The sequence below is a fragment of the Pseudophryne corroboree genome, chromosome 11 (assembly GCF_028390025.1).
Source record: "Pseudophryne corroboree isolate aPseCor3 chromosome 11, aPseCor3.hap2, whole genome shotgun sequence".
In the NCBI taxonomy this organism is placed as follows: domain Eukaryota; kingdom Metazoa; phylum Chordata; class Amphibia; order Anura; family Myobatrachidae; genus Pseudophryne; species Pseudophryne corroboree.
The window spans coordinates 235,660,575-235,681,624 of record NC_086454.1 but is presented as its reverse complement, the minus strand read 5'-3'; the positions used below and the strand labels follow the sequence as shown (position 1 = coordinate 235,681,624).

At 45.5% G+C, this 21,050-nt stretch overlaps 1 protein-coding gene across 2 annotated transcripts in view; it reads left to right on the top strand.

Moving 5' to 3' along the window:
- The window catches only part of CHD9 (chromodomain helicase DNA binding protein 9), a 575,583-nt gene that overhangs the window by 322,279 nt on the left and 232,254 nt on the right, over positions 1-21,050 (top strand). For both annotated transcript variants that reach the window (XM_063945309.1, XM_063945308.1), the window contains exons 4-5: positions 14,205-14,313; positions 15,935-16,081. In XM_063945309.1, coding sequence (XP_063801379.1) covers positions 14,205-14,313; positions 15,935-16,081 — 256 coding nt within the window. The remainder of the gene's footprint in view (positions 1-14,204; positions 14,314-15,934; positions 16,082-21,050) is intronic.

Here is a 21,050-nt window from a genome sequence, read left to right as displayed (position 1 = left end):
TAGTCTCCAAACCTTTAAATGTTCCCTGAAAACTCACCTCTACAGACAAGCCTATCAAATTCCAGACCCACCCACATAACCTTCAGTGCTTCCCTATCTAATTACATCCTCTGTAGAGTATTCATAACATCACATATCTTGTCTTTCTTTAGTGTCACACCCTCCTGACACTTGGCCAACTTTATGGGGTATCATTATACAACCCATTAAGAACCTAGCAATCTGGTGGACCATTATGCAATAGGTAGCATCTATCCTTGTGTATCTATGCCTATTTCCTTATAGATTGTAAGCTTGCGAGCAGGGCCTTCCTACCTCTATGTCTGTCTGTTTTTGACCCAGTTTTGTTCTATTACTGTTCTAATTGTAAAGCGCAACGGAATATGCTGCGCTATATAAGAAACCGTTAATAAATTAATAATAAATAAATATATCTATATATCTATATATATATATATCTATATATATCTATATATATATATATATATATATATATATATATATATATATATATATCAGACTCTGAGGTCCGTCTATACAATGAGGTGTGGCCTAATGACGGGGCTACGTACCCCGAAACGTAGATAAAGCACCTACTTTGTTTCACCGCTTACCTGTCTCCTGAGTGCTGCTGTTCATTCTCCTCAAAATAAATAAATATATATATATATATATATGTATGTATATACATTTTTTCTTACGTCCTAGAGGATACTGGGGATCCCTTTAGTACCATGGGCTATAGACAGGTTCACTAGGAGCCTTGGGCACTTTAAGAATTTGATAGTGTGTGCTGGCTCCTCCCTCTATGCCTCTCCTGCCAGACTCCGTTTAGAAAATGTGCCTGGAGGAGCCGGTCACGTCGCATGGAAGCTCCTGTAGAGTTTTCTGCATTTATTTTTTCTGTTTATTATTTTCGGGCAGGACTGGATGGCACCAGCATGCCTGTTTCGTGGGACTTAGGAGGGAACGTCCCAACCTCTTGAAGGGTTAATGGTCCCATTCCCCGCTACAGGACACTAGCTCCTGAGGGAACTATTCGCACGCCCCACCACGGCAAGCGTGCATTCCCGCAGCACGCCACCACCCCTAACAGAGCCAGAAGATAGAAGAGTGGTGAGTACTAAGCCGGCGTCCCGTTTAGCGGGTCACCAGCCATTATGACGGCATGAGGGTACAGAGACGCCCACTTCTACGGAGGCGGCAAAGTCTCCATACTTAGTACACAGTGCGAACGCACCGCTTCTGAGGGAGTGAACAAAGTCTAAGTACACTACGGGTGTACACAGTACCCAGACTTAAAAGGCAGCTGACTCCATTTTGAGCACTAAAAATTACCTCAGCCAGTATAAAAAAAGACTGCGCGCCATTGACGGGGTGGGGCTTCACTATGAGCGGATCCAGCAGCTCACCAGCGCCATTTTCCCTCTGCAGTGGACACAGAGGCTGACTGACAGGGATGCGCAGCTCCTCCGGAGAGACTCCAGATTACCTAAGTGGTACCAGGGGGTTATAGCAGGGGGGGGGGAGCGCTTACTAGTTTACTAAGTCCCCAATCTGGGTACTTAGTCTGCGACCCGGCTAAGCTTGGCATTAGTAGTAAGGGCGCGGTGTGCTAGCTCCAGGTTCTCTCTGTCTCTCTTGAAGGGCGCTTTGTGGGTTAATTGTGCATTTAACCTTTTCCTGTGTGTGTGTGTGTGTGTGTGTGCCGTCACTGTCACAGTATGTCAGGCAAAGAGTTTGTTTCACGTAAGGCACAGTGTTCCTCTTCTCCAGGGGGTTCACTACGGTGTACTCAGTGCAGTGTACCCTCCCAGGCTAGTGGGGCAGAGCCAGCTTGGCTGGATAACATTAGGGTTATGATTTCCAATATCTCATCTGAATTGCCCCGCATTGAGAAAGAGACGCAATACTTAAGACAATCGATGACTGAGTTTATGAACAGAGACTCCGTACCCAAACCAGCGTCTCAGTCCCCTGCCATTTGTCCGCAAAAACGTCCTTTGGCTCATATCCTGCATTCTGACTCTGATGATGACTGGTCAGACATGGAGGAGGGGGAGGTGGACTCGGAGGTGTGGGGGAAGCTAATCTGTCACAGGGAATAGAGGCTCTCATAGAAGCTATCAGAGACGTTCTGGATATCCCTGATAAGGTAACAGAGGAGACTGAGGAGTCTTCTTTTAATACAGGTTGAGTATCCCTTATCCAAAATGCTTGGGACCAGAAGTATTTTGGATATCGGATTTTTCCGTATTTTGGAATAATTGCATACCATAATGAGATATCATGGTGATGGGACCTAAGTCTAAGCACAGAATGTATTTATGTTTCATATACACCTTATACCAGGGGTGGGGAACCTTTTTTCTGACAAGGGCCATTTGGATATTTAGAAAATCCTTCGGGGGCCATACAAAAATTATCAATTTAAAAATTAGCCTGCCCCCAGTAGGTATGCCCCCAGTCAGTAGTTATGCCCCCAGTAGATATACCCCAGTCAGTTGTTATGCCCCAGTAGATATGCCAACAGTACATATGCCCCCAGTCACTGGTTATGCTCCATTAGATATGCCCCCAGTCAGTTGTTATTCCCCATTAGATATGCCCCCAGTCAGTTGTTATGCCCCATTAGATATGCTCCCTACTAGCGCCGCTTACACACACATTAAAAGAAAAAAAATATATACTCACCAGCCCTGCTCCTGCTTCTGGCCGCCCGCTCCACAGAACTATTGGAGAGATGTCATGACATGAGTTCTGCTGCTGAGGGGAAGGAGCCGGGAGCCTGCTGGTAACAATCTCCACAGGCACCCGGCATCTCTCTCGGTTAGGTGAGCCTGGCCGGGCCGGATCAAGCGGCTTTGCGGACCTTATACGGCCCACGGGCCTGAGGTTCCCCACCCCTACCTTATACACACAGCCTGAAGGTCATTTTAGCCAATATTTTTTAATAACTTTGTGCATTAAACAAAGTGTGTGTACATTCACACAATTTATTTGTTTCATATACACCTTATACACACAGCCTGAAGGTCATTTAATACAATATTTTTAATAACTTTGTGCATTAAACAAAGTTTGTGTACATTGAGCCATCAGAAAACAAAGGTTTCATTATCTCAGTCTCACTCAAAAAATTCCGTATTTCGGAATATTCAATTTTTCGGAATATTTGGATATGGGATACTCAACCAGTATATAAAAAAATAAATCCTCAGCCACTTTTCCTGTGTCAAAGGAACTAAATACCCTATTTGAAGAACCGTGGGTTAATCCTGATAGGAAATTTCATATCCCTAAAAGGTGGATATCATCTTTTTCCTTTCCTCCTGAGGATAGAAAAAAATATGAAAATCCACCGATAGTGGATACATCGGTATCCAGGCTGTCACGGAAAATTGTATTGCCTGTCTCTGGTGCAGCCTCCCTAAAAGACACGGCTGATCGTAGAATTGAGAATACACTCAAATCTTTGTATACAGCTGCCGGTGTGGCACAGAGACCCACTACAGCATGTGGGTGCATTACTAAGGTCATCGCAAAATGGTCAGGTAACCTAATTGAGGGGTTAGGATCCTTGGCTAAGGGGGAGATTATTTTACTCCTGCAACTTATACAGGACTCTGCAAATTCTATGGTGGAATCCATAAAAGAAATAGGCTTACTTAATACACGCACCACTGCTATGGCAGTGTCAGTATGCAGAGGATTATGGCTATGCCAGTGGACTGCCGATGCGGAATCCAGGAAAGGCGTGGAAGGCCTACCCTTCACTGGAGAGGCCTTATTTGGAAATGAACTAGACAAATGGATCTCCAAAGCTACTGCGGGTAAGTCCACGTATCTTCCTTCTGCAGCTCCCCCAGCCAGGAAGGCTTACTCAGGACGTAATCTACAGTCCTTTCGGACTGCCAAGTTTAAGGGCAAAACCAGATGTTCTTCTACAGCCACCAGATGCGCTAGAGGTAAACCACGAAAACCAACAACTGCAGGTTCACAGGTACAGAACTCAAGTTCTGCTTCCTCAAAGCCTTCACCGCGGTGGACCGTGATACCTGGAAGACCGGCAGGTGAGAGCCTGACTAAAATTTTTCAGTCACATCTGAAAAACATCATGTCAGGATCCCTGGGTCATGGATCTTATTTCCCAGGGCTACAGACTGGAGTTTCAGGAGCTCCCACCTCACAGATTCTTCAAATCAGGCTTACCAGTTTCACAGGAAGCAAGTATAGCCTTACAGGACGCCATTCAAAAACTGGTACAGACTCAGGTCATTATTCCAGTTCTACCTCATCTGCAAAACATGGGATATTATTCCAACCTGTTTGTAGTACCGAAACCGCACGGTTCGGTAAGGCCGATTTTGAACCTCAAGTCATTGAACCCGCACTTACAAGTTTTTATATTCAAAATGGAGTCTCTGAGAGCGGTGATCTCAGGTCTGTAGGAAGGGGAATTCCTAGTGTCTCTGTTTATCAAGGATGCGTACCTTCACATTCCGATCTGGCCACCTCATCAAGCTTATTTACGGTTTGCACTGCAGGACTGTCACTACCAGTTCCAGGCCCTGCCATTTGGTCTCTCCACGCACTGAGGGTATTCACCAAGGTGATGGCAGAGATGATGTTTCTACTCCGCAAACAGGGAGTGAACGTAATTCCGTACCTGGACGATCTTCTGATAAAGGCACCGTCCAGGGAGCGGTTGATGGCCAGTATTCGCCTCTCAACCTGACTACTCCTGGATCACGGGTGGATTCTGAACTTACCAAAATCTTACCTGGAACTGACGCAGAGGCTTTCCTTTCTGGGAATGATACTGGACATGGAATCTCGGAGAGTGTTCCTTCCCGTGGAGAAGGCTATGGAAATCCAGTCGATGGTACGTGCTGTTCTGAAACCAACCTGGTTCTTGGTGCATCTGTGCACTCGCCTTCTGGGGAAAATGGTGGCCTCTTACGAGGCTCTTCAGTACGGAAGGTTTCAAGCGAGGCCCTTCCAGCTGGATCTATTGGACAAATAGTCCGGATCGCATCTTCACATGCACCAGAGGATCCGTCTGTCGCCGAGAGCCAGGATCTCCCTTCTGTGGTGGCTACAGACTTCTCACCTTGTCGGAGGTTCGGAATTCAGAATTGGATTCTGCTAACCACGGACGCAAGCCTCAGAGGTTGGAGAGCAGTCACCCAGGGGGTTTAGTTTCAAGGAAGATGGGCAAGTCAGGAAGTCATCCTTCCAATAAACATCCTGGAACTCAGGGCTATCTAAAGCGCCCTTCTTCAGGCCTCATCTTTACTTCGGAATCAGGCCATTCCAAGTCCAGTCGGACAATGTAATGGCGGTAACGTCCATAAACCAACAGGGCGGAACGAAAAGCAGAACAGCAATGTCAGAGGTGTCAAAAATTCTCTTATGGGCGGAAAAACACGCAGTGGCATGGTCGGTGGTTTTCATTCCGGGAGTAGAGAACTGGGAAGCAGACTTCCTCAGCAGTCACGGCCTGCACTCTGGAGAGCGGAAACTTCACCCGGAGGTGTTCAAGTGCTTGACACGTCGGTGGGGATATCCACAAATTGACATGATGGCCTCTCGTCTCGACAAGAAATTCAAGCGGTATTGTTCCAGGTCGAGAGACCCACAAGCAGTGGCAGTAAATGCTCTGACAACTCTGTAGGTCCAGCAGATGGTATACGTGTTTACTCCACTTCCTCTGATCCCAAGAATTCTAAAAAGAATAAGAAGGGAAAAGGTTCAAGCAATACTCATTGCTCCGGACTGGCCAAGAAGGGTCTGGTACGCGGACCTTCTGGAGATGCTCCTTGAAGATCCGTGGCATTTACCTCTTCGCGAGGATCTTCTGCAACAGGGCCCGTTCGTCTATCAAGACTTACCGCGGCTGCATTTAACGGCGTGGCGGTTGAATGGCTGATCCTAGCCAGGAGAGCGATTCCCCCCAAAGTCATCCCGACTATGATCCAAGCCAGGAAAGGGATAACGTCTAAACATTACCACCGTATATGGAAGAAGTATGTCTCTTTGTGCGAGACCAGACAATATTCCGCAGTGGAATTTCATCTGGGACGTCTCCTGCTTTCTCTGCAGTCGGGAGTGGTTCTGGGCCTACGCCTAGGTTCCATTAAAGTCCAGATTTCGGCTTTGTCTATTTTCTTTCAGAAACAATTGGCTTCTCTCCCTGACGTCCAGACGTTCTTGAAAGGTGTTCTATACATCCATCCTCCCTTTGTGCCTCCCACTGCACCTTGGGATCTCAATTTGGTGCTGCAGTTCCTCTAATCGGACTGGTTTGAACGGTTACCGGAGGTTGACGTAAAGTTCCTTACGTGGAAGAGCGCCACACTGTTAGCCTTGGCATCAGCAAGACGTTTGTCGGAACTAGGGGCATTGTCTCACAAGAGTCCCTACTTAATTTTCCATGAGGACAGAGTTGAACTCCGATCTCGTCAGCAATTTCTTCTAAGGTGGTGTCCGCTTTTCACATCAACCAACCTGTTGTGGTTCCGGCTGTTACGGACACCTCTGCTACTTCAAAGTCTTTGGATGTTGCGAGGGCTTTGAAGGTGTATGTGAAGAAAACAGCTCGTCACAGAAAATCCGACTCGCTGTTCGTTGTTTATGATCCCAATAAAAGTGGGTGTCCTGCTTCAAAGCAGTCTATTGTACGCTGGATCAGGCTCACTATCCAGCATGCTTATTCCATGGCAGGACTGCCGGTTCCAAAATCTGTACAGACCCACTCTATTAGGTAGTGGGTTCTTCTTGGGCGGCTGCCCGGCGTGTCTCGGCTTTACAGCTCTGCCGAACAGCGGCTCTGCTACTTGGTCAGGTTCGAACACTTTTGCAAAATTTTACAAGTTTGATACTTTGGCCTCTAAGGACCTTCAGTTTGGTCAGTCAGTTCTGCAGGAACCTCAGCACTCTCCCATCCGGTTTGGGATCTTTAGTACTTCACCATGGTATTAAATGGATCCCCAGTATCCTTTAGGACGTAAGAGAAAATAGGATTTTTATTACCTACCGGTAATCCTTTTCTCACAGTCCGTAGACTAGAGGATTCTGGGCGCCCGCCCGATGCTTTGTTCTTCCTGCACAGTTACTTGTTTAAGTATTCTGGTTTGTTCAGCTGTTGCTGTTCATGTTTCAAGTTTGGTTAGCATGGCTTTCCTCTTGTTCTGTGTGGTGGTTCTTAATCTCACCACTTTTCTTATCTTTCCTTCTCTCAAAGTATGTCCATCTCCTCGGGCACAGTTTCCTAGACTAGGTCTGATAGGAGGGGCATAGAGGGAGGAGCCATCGCACACCATCAAATTCTTAACGTGCCCAAGGCTCCTAGTGGACCTGTCTATACCCCATGGTACTAAATGGATCCCCAGTATCCTCCTATGGACTATGAGAAAAGGATTTAGCGGTAGGTAATTAAAATCCTTTTTTTTTTTTTTTCTCAGACGAAAATAATTTAAGTGTTTACGAATTCTATTGGGGCATGTGACAGCTATAAAGACTTGTAAAGGCATATATGGCCCATATTACTGTTATTACTGTAGGCTACCTTTATTTACTGAGAAAAAATAACCAAGGTTGGTGCTCGGGCGCAAATTGGGTTTCTGTTCTAATGCTGCTGCTATAAAAGCAGGATTAGTCAATCCTGATAACTAAAAGCATAAAAACAATAAAGGAAAATAGCAGCGCTAAGATAAATTACTAACAAAGTGAGATGGATTGGATGAAAACAGGTTAAAACATTTAATTATAACTGTGATAAAATACCAAATAAAAATCAATATGATCACCGGCAAATTTTTTTCAATCAGAAATGTCTGTTCCTTTTTAGTAGTAACTGGACAACGGTTTAGGTAGACTTCTATAGGCTTAGGAGCTGGTAGCACAGTCCCAATAATGGAATTATTACCGCTTCTTATGCCGCTGGAGGGAGAAAGTCCCATTTGAAAGTTCTTCAATTAGGGGTTGGTAGCATATTCTCAATCCTCACCAGAATGCGGAGCTTTGCTTGCGGAGTGGGTCCCTGGTTAGCCTGTTGTATCCACCAAAGTGTAGAGTCTAAATGTCCAGTATGGTCCGGGCACTGATTCTGTAGCAAATGGTCGGTGATCAGGATGACACCTGACGCGTTTCGCTGCAGGTCCTGCAGCTTTTTCAGGAACGGACATTTCTGATTGAATTTTTTTTGCCGGTGATCATATTGATTTTTATTTGGTATTTTATCACAGTTATAATTAAATGTTTTAACCTGTTTTCATCCAATCCATCTCACTTTGTTAGTAATTTATCTTAGCGCTGCTATTTTCCTTTGTATTTATACCTTTATTTACTGCTTTTGTCCACCTTACTGATATTGTAAGTACCATCCTGCCATTAAAAAAAAAAAGTAATCTAATTTTGTATTCTTTTTTTTCTTTCTTTTTTTTCTTCCTTTCTTTTCTTCCTTTCTCTATCGTCCTAGTGGATGCTGGGGTTCCTGAAAGGACCATGGGGAATAGCGGCTCCGCAGGAGACAGGGCACAAAAAGTAAAGCTTTAGGATCAGGTGGTGTGCACTGGCTCCTCCCCCTATGACCCTCCTCCAAGCCAGTTAGATTTTTGTGCCCGGCCGAGAAGGGTGCAATCTAGGTGGCTCTCCTAAAGAGCTGCTTAGGAAAGTTTAGCTTAGGTTTTTTATTTTACAGTGAGTCCTGCTGGCAACAGGATCACTGCAACGAGGGACTTAGGGGAGAAGAAGTGAACTCACCTGCGTGCAGGATGGATTGGCTTCTTGGCTACTGGACATCAGCTCCAGAGGGACGATCACAGGTACAGCCTGGATGGTCACCGGAGCCTTGCCGCCGGCCCCCTTGCAGATGCTGAAGTAAGAAGAGGTCCAGAATCGGCGGCAGAAGACTCCTCAGTCTTCTAAAGGTAGCGCACAGCACTGCAGCTGTGCGCCATTTTCCTCTCAGCACACTTCACACGGCAGTCACTGAGGGTGCAGGGCGCTGGGAGGGGGGCGCCCTGGGAGGCAAATGAATACCTAATTTGGCTAAAAATACCTCACATATAGCCTCCGGAGGCTATATGGAGATATTTAACCCCTGCCAGAATCCGTTAAGAGCGGGAGACGAGGCCGCTGAAAAAGGGGCGGGGCCTATCTCCTCAGCACACAGCGCCATTTTCCCTCACAGAAAGGCTGGAGGGAAGGCTCCCAGGCTCTCCCCTGCACTGCACTACAGAAACAGGGTCAAAACAGAGAGGGGGGGCACTAATTTGGCGATATGCTTATATATATATTAAGATGCTATAAGGGAAAACACTTATATAAGGTTGTCCCTATATAATTATAGCGTTTTGGTGTGTGCTGGCAAACTCTCCCTCTGTCTCTCCAAAGGGCTAGTGGGTCCTGTCCTCTATCAGAGCATTCCCTGTGTGTGTGCTGTGTGTCGGTACGTGTGTGTCGACAGGTAGGAGGACGATGTTGGTGAGGAGGCGGAGCAATTGCCTGTAATGGTGATGTCACTCTCTAGGGAGTCGACACCGGAATGGATGGCTTATTTAGGAAATTACGTGATAATGTCAACACGCTGCAAGGTCGGTTGACGACATGAGACGGCCGACAAACAATTAGTACGGTCCAGACGTCTCAAAAACACCGTCAAGGGTTTTAAAACGCCCGTTTACTTTAGTCGGTCGACACAGACACAGACAGGGACACTGAATCCAGTGTCGACGGTGAATAAACAAACGTATTCCTTATTAGGGCCACACGTTAAAGGCAATGAAGGAGGTGTTACGTATTTCTGATACTACAAGTACCACAAAAGAGGGTATTATGTGGGATGTGAAAAAACTACCATAGTTTTTCCTGAATCAGATAAATTAAATAAAGTGTGTGATGATGCGTGGGTTCCCCCCGATAGAAAATTATGGGCGGTATACCCTTTCCCGCCAGAAGTTAGGGCGCGTTGGGAAACACCCTTTAAGGTGGATAAGGCGCTCACACGCTTATCAAAACAAGTGGCGGTACCGTCTATAGATAGGGCCGTCCTCAAGGACCAGCTGACAAGGCTGGAAAATATAATAAAAAGTATATACACACATACTGGTGTTATACTGCGGCCAGCGATCGCCTCAGCCTGGATGTGCAGAGCTAGGGTGGCTTGGTCGGATTCCCTGACTAAAAATATTGATACCCTTGACAGGGACAGTATTTTATTGACTATAGAGCATTTCTATATATGCGAGATGCACAGAGGGATATTTGCACTCTGGCATCATGAATAAACGCGATGTCCATAACTGCCAGAAGATGTTATGGACACGACAGTGGTCAGGTGATGCAGATTCCAAACGGCACAGTATGGCCGTATACAGGAAGAGGACTTGTTTGGGGTCGGTCCATCGGACCTGGTGGTCACGGCAACTGCTGGAAAATCCACCGTTTTTTACCCTAAGTCACATCATTGCAGAAAAAGACACCGTCTTTTCAGCCTCAGTCCTCTCGTCCCTATAAGATCATATCTGCCCAGGGATAGAGGAAAGGGAAGAAGACTGCAGCAGGCAGCCCATTCCCAGGAACAGAAGCGTTCCACCGCGTCTGACAAGTTCTCAGCATGGCGCTGAGACCGTACAGGACCCCTGGATCCTACAAGTAGTATCCCGGGGGTACAGATGGGAATGTCGAGACGTTTCCCCTTCGCAGGCTCCTGAAGTCTGCTTTACCAAGTCTCCCTCCGACAAGGAGGTAGTATGGGAAAAAATTCACAAGCTGTATTCCCAGCAGGTGATAATTAAATTACCCCTCCTACTACAGAAAAGGGGTATTATTCCACACTATATTGTGGTACTGAAGCCAGAAGGCTAGGTGAGACTTATTCTAAAAATTTTTTTTTGAACACTTACAAAGGTTCAAATTAAGATGAAGTCACTCAGAGCAGTGATAACGAACCAGGAATAAGGGGACTATATAGTGTCCCGGGACATCAGGGATGCTTACCTCTATGTCCCAAAATTTGCCCTTCTCACTAAGGGTACCTCAGGTTCGTGGTGCAGAACTGTCACTATCAGTTTCAGACGCTGCCGTTTGGATTGTCCACGGCACCCTGGGGTCTTTACCAAGGTAATGGCCGAATTGATGATTCTTCTTCGAAGAAAAGGCGTCTTAATTATCCCTTACTTGGACGATCTCCTGATAGGGGCATAGTCCAGGGAACAGTTGGAGGTCGGAGTAGCACTATCTCGGATACTGCTACAATCAGCACGGGTGGATTCTAAATATTCCAAAATCGCAGCTGATCCCGACGACACGTCTGCTGTGCCTAGGGATGATTCTGGACACAGTCCAGAAAAAGGTGTTTCTCCCGGAAGAGAAAGCCAGGGAGTTATCCGAGCAAGTCAGGAACCTCCTAAAAACAGTGCATCATTGCACAAGGGTCCTGGTAAAAATGGTGGCTTCCTACGCAGCAATTCCATTCGGCAGATTTCACGTAAGAACTTTTCAGTGGGATCTGCTGGACAAATGGTCCGGATCGCATCTTCAGATGCATCAGCGGATAACCCAATATCCAAGGGTGTCTCTCCTGTGGTGGTTATAGAGTGCTCATCTTCTAGAGGGCAGCAGATTCGGCATTCAGGATTGGATGCTGGTAACCACGGAGCCCAGCCTGAGAGGCTGGGGAGCAGTCACACAAGGAAAAAAATTTCCAGGGAGTGTGATCAAGTATGGAGACTTTTCTCCACATAAATATACTGGAGCTAAGGGTAAATTTATAATGCTCTAAGCTTAGCAAGACCTCTGCTTCAAGGTCAGCCGGTATTGATCCAGTGGGAAAAACATCACGGCAGTCGCCCACGTAAACAGACAGGGCGACACAAGAAGCAGGAGGGCAATGGCAGAAACTGCAAGGACTTTTCGCTGGGCGGAAAATCATGTGATAACACTGTCAGCAGTTTTTCATCCCGGGAATGGAAACTGGGAAGCAGACTTCCTCAGCACGACCTCCACCCGGGAGAGTGGAAACTTCATTGAGAAGTTTTTTCCACATGATTGTAAACCGTTGGGAAATACCAAAGGTGGACATGATGGCGTCCCGTCTGAACAAAAAACGGGACAGGTATTGCGCCAGGTCAAGAGACCCTCAGGCAATAGATGTGGACGTTCTGGTAACACCGTGGGTGTACCAGTCGGTGTATGTGTTCCCTCCTCTGCTTCTCATACCTAAGGTGCTGAGAATTATAAGACGTAGAGGAGTAAGAACTATACTCATGGCTCCGGATTGGCCAAGAAGGACTTGGTACCCGGAACTTCAAGAGATGCTTACAGAGGTCTTATGGCCTCTGCCGCTAAGAAGGGACTTGCTTCAGCAAGTACCATGTCTGTTCCAAGACTTACCGCAGCTGCGTTTGTCGGCAGGGCGATGGAAAGCCGGATCCTAAGGGAAAAAAGGCATTCCGGAAGAGGTCATTCCTACCCTGGTCAAAGCCAGAAAGGAGGTGACCGCACAACATTATCACCACGTGTGGCGAAAATATGTTGCGTGGTGTGAGGCCAGGAAGGCCCACAAAGAAATTTCAACTCGGTCGTTTCCTGCATTTCCTGAAAACAGGAGTGTCTATGGGCCTCAAATTGGGGTCCATTAAGGTTCAAATTCGGCCCTGTAAATTTTCTTCCAGAAAGAATTGGCTTCAGTTCCTGAAGTCCAGAAGTTTGTCAAGGGAGTATTGCATATACAAACCCCTTTTTTGTGCCTCCAGTGGCACTGTGGGATCTCAACGTAGTTCTGGGATTCCTCAAATCACATTGGTTTAAAACCAGTCAAATATGTGGATTTGAAGCATCTCACATAAAAAGTGACCATGCTCTTGGCCCTGGCCTGGACCAGGCGAGTGTCAAATTGGTGGTTTTTTCTCAAAAAAGCCCATATCTGTTTGTCCATTCGGACAGGGCAGAGCTGCGGACTCGTCCCCAGTTCTCTCCCTAAGGTGGTGTCAGTGTTTCACCTGAACCAGCTTATTGTGGTGCCTTGCACCTACTAGGGACTTGGAGGACTCCAAGTTGCTAGGAGTTGTCAGGGCCCTGAAAATATGTTCCAGGACAGCTGGAGTCAGAAAATCTGACTCGCTGTTTATACTGTATGCACCCAACAAGTTGGGTGCGCCTGCTTCTAAGCAGGCGATTGCTCGTTGGATTTGTAACACAATTCAACTTGCACATTCTGAGGCAGGCCTGCCACAGTCTAAATCGGTTAAGGCCCATTCCACAAGGAAGGTGGGCTCATCTTGGGCGGCTGCCCGAGAGGTCTCGGCATTACAACTCTGCCGAGCAGCTACGTGGTCAGGGGAGAACACGTTTGTAAAATTCTACAAATTTGATATCCTGGCAAAAGAGGACCTGGAGTTCTCTCATTCGGTGCTGCAGAGTCATCCGCACTCTCCCGCCCGTTTGGGAGCTTTGGTATAATCCCCATGGTCCTTTCAGGAACCCCAGCATCCACTAGGACGATAGAGAAAATAAGAATTTACTTACCGATAATTCTATTTCTCGGAGTCCGTAGTGGATGCTGGGCGCCCATCCCAAGTGCGGATTATCTGCAATACTTGTACATAGTTACAAAAATCGGGTTATTATTGTTGTGAGCCATCTTTTCGGAGGCTCCGCTGTTATCATACTGTTAACTGGGTTTAGATCACAAGTTGTACGGTGTGATTGGTGTGGCTGGTATGAGTCTTACCCGGGATTCAAAATTCCTCCCTTATTGTGTACGCTCGTCCGGGCACAGTACCTAACTGGCTTGGAGGAGGGTCATAGGGGGAGGAGCCAGTGCACACCACCTGATCCTAAAGCTTTACTTTTTGTGCCCTGTCTCCTGCGGAGCCGCTATTCCCCATGGTCCTTTCAGGAACCCCAGCATCCACTACGGACTCCGAGAAATAGAATTATCGGTAAGTAAATTCTTATTTTCTTTGTATAATTGCATTTGCTGTGATGATCTCATGAATACTGCATTCTCAGATAATGGCCTTAATATGTACACTTATCGCTTTCTTGATTTCCATGTGTTTCGTAAGGTTACGTTTCTGGGATCACCGTAAAATAGTGAGAAAGTGATCACATTTGTACATGGAAGCTAAATAATTCTGCTGTCAACTATTTTTGGTGTTTCTGATGTAAGTGCCTGTTCTTTTCCACCCCAACAGCAAATTAATAATTACTCTGGGCCGCAAGCAAAAAAGAAAGATTGAATCATCAGATGATATTTCTGACTCTGAAACAGCTTCACGGACTCTAAAAGAAGATGATCCTCAGGTGAGGTCATTAGCAGTCATGCATCTCATTGTTTTGTATGTAGTGTTCATTTATTGTTCAGTATATTTTAGCAGCTCTTTATAATTACAAATCTTTAGTCATTCCCATCAGTCGCTGCCCCAGTGGAGCTTAAAGCTTAAGTTAATTACCCACTACAGGTACACACATGCACTCTAGGGCAAGTCCATAGACAATTATCTTTCCAATATGTTTTCTTAAACTACCTTGTATTTTACTTGCCTATTTAAAGTGAGCCAACCTGACCACGCTGAGGAGGCAAATGCTTTGTGGGCATGGCCAACTTTCATGAGCCTTCAGATACAACCTGTAATATCTAGATGCTGTAGTGCAGTTCAGTGAGAAGCGGTAGCTATTTGAGGCAGTGCCTTCTATTCTAAATGAAAGACATACACGTTTAACTAATAGAACCAGGAGTGTTCCATTAATACATTTATAATAATACGTAATGTGTTACCTCTTTAAAGTTGCAGTCTCATGGATTGAGGGGAGGAGGGGTGGGTCGAAGAGGTTACATAAATCACTCTGGTTTATTGTAATAAGACTAATAGTGTGTGTGTGGGGGGGGGGGTTAATTCTATCTAAAGATTTTTACTTCAGTTCACTTTTTTTTTTCTTTAACCACTTAACTGAGACATTCTTTCCACATAACTGGTCAGCTACTATCATTTTAAAATTTTATAAAGTTTGACATTTACTTTTAAAGATGTTTTTAAATATTTTATTAAAAATTAAAGTATACTTAGGGTTTGTTTTGCACCCCAACCCGACCCCCTGTATCCATAGGACCCCATTGTAAAATATTTCTCTCTTCCCCCCCCCCCCCCCCCTCCGGAGTAAAAATAGCCCCTCCAGTGGGCAAATAATCCGCAGCATTACCACCTCCTACTGGTAATAGATCCCTGTGGCAGAGCCCCCACCTTCCTCCCCCAATGGCAGTTGGCTCCTACTATTTAGTGCCCTTCCAAGTGTCACTATACAGGGTTTTATTATTTTTATATGTGTAACGCACTCTTGGCTGCGGTCATATTGTGTACGTTAGTGCCAGTTAAGTAGTTAAAGTTACTATTAATAATTTACAGTTTTCTAGTGTTATGCAGTTACCATTGCTATTTAATGTACCAATCGTGCAAGGGCCTATCCACGGTCATATTCCCCTCTCCATCTTCATTGAAGGAGGAGCGGTGATCAGTGCATTTCTTCACAGAGGCTGCACAGTGATTAATATAACTTCCCATTCCCAGATCCTACACCTACATATACAGATTGAATTATATCTAAATGACTTTAATCCTAAACTGGTGTTAACATGTTTAAAAATAAAAGCAAAACTATAGAAGAAAACAGCAATGTGGGATTGCATCTTATAAAAAAGAAAAATTCATTTATTGGCCTGTGTCAGATGCTTATGGCCTGTTTCTTCATGTCGTTTCGCAATTTACTCTCCACATCAGTGTTTCAAGTAATATGGTGAATTGACTAAAGATACTGGCTGGCCATTCACCTGACAGTTTGTTTTTGACAAGATGAAACCAAAAGTACTCTGGATCTATACCAGTAGCTGCTTTTTCTTAGTAAATTCCAGTGTTTTTTCTCTTCACAGAAGCGGAGATCAAACCGGCAGGTAAAGAGGAAGAAATACGCAGAGGAGGGGGAGGGGAAGCATTCAGAGGAGGAACCAAAGGCCAATGTTAAAAACAAGAAGAGTGGCACCCCACTGCCAGCAGAACAGCCTCTGCAATTGTTTGTGGTATGTGTGTCGGGTTTTGATTTATGTATTGTCCATTATTTTATTCCTATTATGCCTTTCAAGAGAACCAGTCACATTTTAGGGAACACTTGTTTTACATAGTTAAATGCAGTGCCTTATCTATAATGGGAGCAAGGTGTGTGGTTCACAAGGACCCCTGCACCCATTTTTAATACTCGCCTCTCCGGAGTCCCCCGTTGGTGGCAGTACCTCACAAAAATCAAGAGGTAAATGGCGCTTCAGACATTTTCCCGGTATTTTGTGCAATTGCAGTAAAGAAATCTGCGTGAAAATGGGCGCCATGCCGTTTCCCAGGAGAACTGCGCATGCCCCCTAGTACTAAGACTTCACTACGCTGCCTGGGTGCTGGCTAGATAGGAGGGGGCCCAGGACAGAGTAGACTGCACACGGGCCTCCTACTGTGTTAATATGCCCCTGGTTACATGTGAACTGTTCTCTGTAAAGATCCATTTTTAGCTGCTTGGGAGAAGTGGATGCATGAAACAGTGACAGTGTAGGGAGGTCATTTACAAAACATCTTAATAGTCCACTCAACGCTCTGCTCTCTGGAGACGGCTCCACAAGCTAGAAACGCTCCCAGAAGACTTTTGACAGATCTGCTTGTTTGTTAGTTTTACATTGGGAAAAATGTGCCTAGAAATTTACTTCTCCAATAAACTGCAACTAGAAGATCCAACATGGGTCTCAGCTCAGAAGTAATGCTTTTGCCTTACGTCAAGTCCGCCTTTACGGAGCACAACTTTGTGCAGATTCACCTGCCTTCTAGCTGCTCATGGTAAGGTCCACAGGGCCACCTAAGATGATTTTTCCTTCATGTTGCCAGGGACCCTGGAACGCTGGGATATAAACGATGGTACGTGTAGCCTGGCACTTCAAAACGTAATCTGTTTTCAACAATGCTCATCCCCCTCTATAAGCTAGATGACCAAAAACCTCAGTTTTATTTCTAAGTGCCCATGGGAGAGGTTCACATTTCTTCCAGGTTCCTAGTTTTATTGGAGCTTGCCTCATGGACAGTTATTTGCTACAGGGTCTACCTAGACAGCAGGATGACTCTACCAAGACCTGACACAAGGCGATGTATTTATGTGACCGCCGGTCATACCCAACCCAACACATGCCTGTGTCCGAGTCCCCTGCAGCGGTGGCCCAGTCTGTATACCAGAGACAACAGTAGAGGAGAGTATGGTCCTGTCTTGCTGCGGCGCCACCTCTTCTTCTCACCCAGTACCCGCAGAGTGGGACTCATCCGCCTGGGTGCTGGGTCTTGCCAACTGGGGTCTTTCCAAAGTCTGTGGTAGAATTGAGAAGAAGCTCCATTATGAGCTAGCCAGGCATCCAATATCCTGAAAATGTATCCAGTGTGTTTGAGGTAATACAAGATGTGTATGCCATTCCATAGACAAACCACACCTTTTCCACGATGGAGCGAAGTGTGGGGTATTTGGCTTGTTCCAGGAGGAAAAGATGTGACAGTATGTGACATTAAGAATATGCTAAATTAATTGTGGATTATGTTTGGGATATCGGGGATTTGTTAAGGTAGGAGAGAGTAAAGTGGGACCATGAGGTTCACAAATTTCTGTTATGTACGAGATAAGATGATACACGTTTCTCAATAGTGGTGCTCTCTTTTGACAGTCCCAAAATATGTTAAGCAGGATGCCCTCTTTTCTGTATTTTCTAACATAGAGATGTACCTCTGGATACATTTTGTGCATCTGACTGGGGACTAAGCACCAGTGGAGGAACACCTTAATAGATATTTCACAGATATGTAATCAAGAAGAAGCGTTAACAGCATTGGACCTATTGTGGTCCCAAACCTTGATCAACTTGAGTAGGTCTTAAAATGGAACATGATCTATCAACATTGTGTTAGAATGAGGATAGCAGGCCTTGGAGAAGAACCTGAGCCAGCAGAAAGATTCTAGCACAGTGCTCTGAATGTGAATACAGCATTCACAAATGGTATTTAGTAAATGGCATATCTGAAGGTGCGGTGCTTCATCACCCAGTGTCTGTGACCAAACGTGCTGGGGGCATAGGATCTTGGACCCTCTCCAAGAGGAGAAGGGCCCCGTTACTCCCCTAACCCTCAGAGCCAAAAGGCCTACTGAGGGAAAAAAGGGACTGTGGGTCCCCCCCTTGCCGAAGCGCAGAGGGACCCTCGTGTATCCCCAAGGGGATCGTAAACCGCCCCTGCCCTCCCCAAAAGGAGAGGGCCTCGGCAACTAGGGGAGAGGGCGGCCCATAAGGGTCTCGCCTAAACCCCAAACAAAAACCGTGACGTGAGAAAACTAAACAAAAATAAGTGCTAATGTGTTACACAAGTGGGGGGGGGTGGGGTGGGGGGGGGTATGGAAAATTATCCTTGCCCTAGCCAAAAGGCCAGGGCAAAGGATAGAGGTGCAACAGAAGTAGGGGAAGTGCAAAGTGCCATACTTGTGCAAAGGTGGGCAGACATCACCAGTGCAGGTTCAGGCACCCCTGGCTCGCATCAGGGGCACATATTACCTCAAGCTTCTAGTTGCTCCTGACCTCTCAGCCAGACCAAGCTTCATACCCACTCTGTGCCAGGGTCAACCCCCAGTACGAGAGTAGATACTAGACCAGGCCGTTCCTGCTCCACATAAGGTGTCTGAGTCCCTTACGAAGGCAGCAAATACTAAGCCCGGTTTTTCTCCCCTCTCAACCAGAGGCCTTGCCACACCCTGGCACGGTACTCCACAAGGTGTTTCTCCATTCCACATCTAGGAACCTCTCACGCTCCTAGTGTAAGAACAGGTACTCCACCAAGTGTTTTCCTCGAGCAGGTACTACACTTGATCTTAGCCAAAAGGACATATCTGAAGGTACTGAAAAAAAGCCACCTTCAGGATCAGGTATTTCTCTTGGACTTCTGAGGATGGGATAATATACGTGCAAGATAGGAGACCTCAATGAATTCATGGGGAGAATTGAGAGTGATAAAAACTGTGTGGAAATGCTGGGTTATCCCAGAATAACACCAAGTCTAGAAACTAGACTGAATTCCGAGTCTGCCAGTACAAGATTTTGAATATAGCACTAGGATTCTGTTCTGGAGGAGAACCCATAATGAGGAGGAAAATATTGAATTATTGAAACAGTAATGGCCTTGGGGTTTAGAGTCAGGTGATGAGTGTCACAGTATACAGCGCGTGAGATGGTGGTGGAAAAGAAATAGAACTGAAGTTTAGGAGTTCTGAAGCCTCAATCCTTGGTAGGATTGTGTTGTATGGAGTCACACTCTTTGGCACAGTCTTGGCAAAATTAATTTAGAGAATTGACGTTGGAAGAGATTTTTTTTTATAGTTTTATTTTATAGAGCTTTTTAGGATTGTGTTAAACAGTTTGGTCAATACAGGAGGCAGTCATTTTTTTTATTAGTAATACATCACCAGATAGCCATCTGTACTGAGGACAATGAAATTTGAGGTCTAACTCCTTTTGTTTGTGGCAAAGTCTTCATTGCACTTGAGCTACTGTATTGCAAAGGTGTAAGCTCCTGAAGAGAATTGTAGCGTGTGGGCCATCTTCAGTTTTCCAATAGGATGAAAATTTTACAGAGGTTGGAGTATAATTCCTGGAAATATAGTACTATTCTTTTAGGATTCTACATGAAACTGCTATCAGGAGCCTTTATGGAAAAGATTATTTTGTGGGTGCATATAACACAGATTGTAAGTGATCAAAGGTTGGAATAAAATGATCTTTTGACAACTTGGGTTGTATGCAGTGAAGGGTTTTTGGCGCCATAGCAGATAAAATCTTAAGTTCATCCTTTAGGTCAGGCAGTTTGCTGTGGAGAGAGTGACTGAAGTATCATTGAGGACGGGTGGCCAAAAGCTGCAATCTCAATTCAAGTGCTGAGGCCAGTGAAATAAGTTGACCCCTACTCGTGGCATTATGGGCCTCACAGACTATGCCAACTCTCCATCACGTGGTTTTGCAAAAATAATTTATTTGTGGCTTTGCCAGTTTCACAGACTTATATCTCCAGAGTGGGAGAATAAAGGAATGTGATGTGCAATCGAGCTCCACTGTGCTCCACTGTGACCATTGCATGAGCTGACCATGACACAACAGGAAACATCATCATGTAGCCTCCGTTCCTTAGCACAGTTTAGCAATAAGAAATCCAAGCTCTCAAGACTTTACACAGTTATAGGTAAGTCACTAACAGGAGCAGTGTTCAAAAGTGCGCAGGAGTTCTTTTTTTAAATTGCTGAATAAGGGGATTGACTTTTGATTTTTTTAGTTTCTTGGTGGTCGATATGTTTAAATACGGCACAGATCAAAAGGGAAGATAGCTGTATAGCAGTGCTGGCAGTAATATGTCTTGCTCTACACTCCCTCCTATCAATGGAGACGTCCCAGCATTGTACAGGGAGTCACACAAGAAGGGAGTGCAGTGACTGGCTGTGTAGAGACTTCTAGTGATGGAAAGGGGAGGTTGGGGGAATGAATTAGGGGGGTATTAAGTATATTGGTCTGGGTAGATTCCTGAGGTGCGAGCTTCAGTAATAAAGCCCTGTATCCACAGCTAAAATTGCAGTCTGACTACAGTACCTGTTCCTCAGTGTCCAGAACCTCTGCAATTTTTTTTTATATACTGTATGACAAGCCTGGCCAACCTGTCGCTATTCAGCTGCCATGCAACAGTTTTAACATTCCTTAATAGCAAACCTGTGACAGGACATGCTGAGACTTGTAGTTTTAAAACAGCTAGAAAGGCACAGGTTGGCCAGGCCGGCTGTATGGTGTTGAGAGTGCTGAAGTAGTTTGTTGGATAATCATTCACTTGGCTTTCTGAAATCCAAGGCTTCTAGCTACAAACTTATCCTGCAGCAGGAGAATTGAACTTTTAGCAGTTGCTACCTCATGGATGACACCTTTACATGGTCACCTGAGTGTTAATCTACAG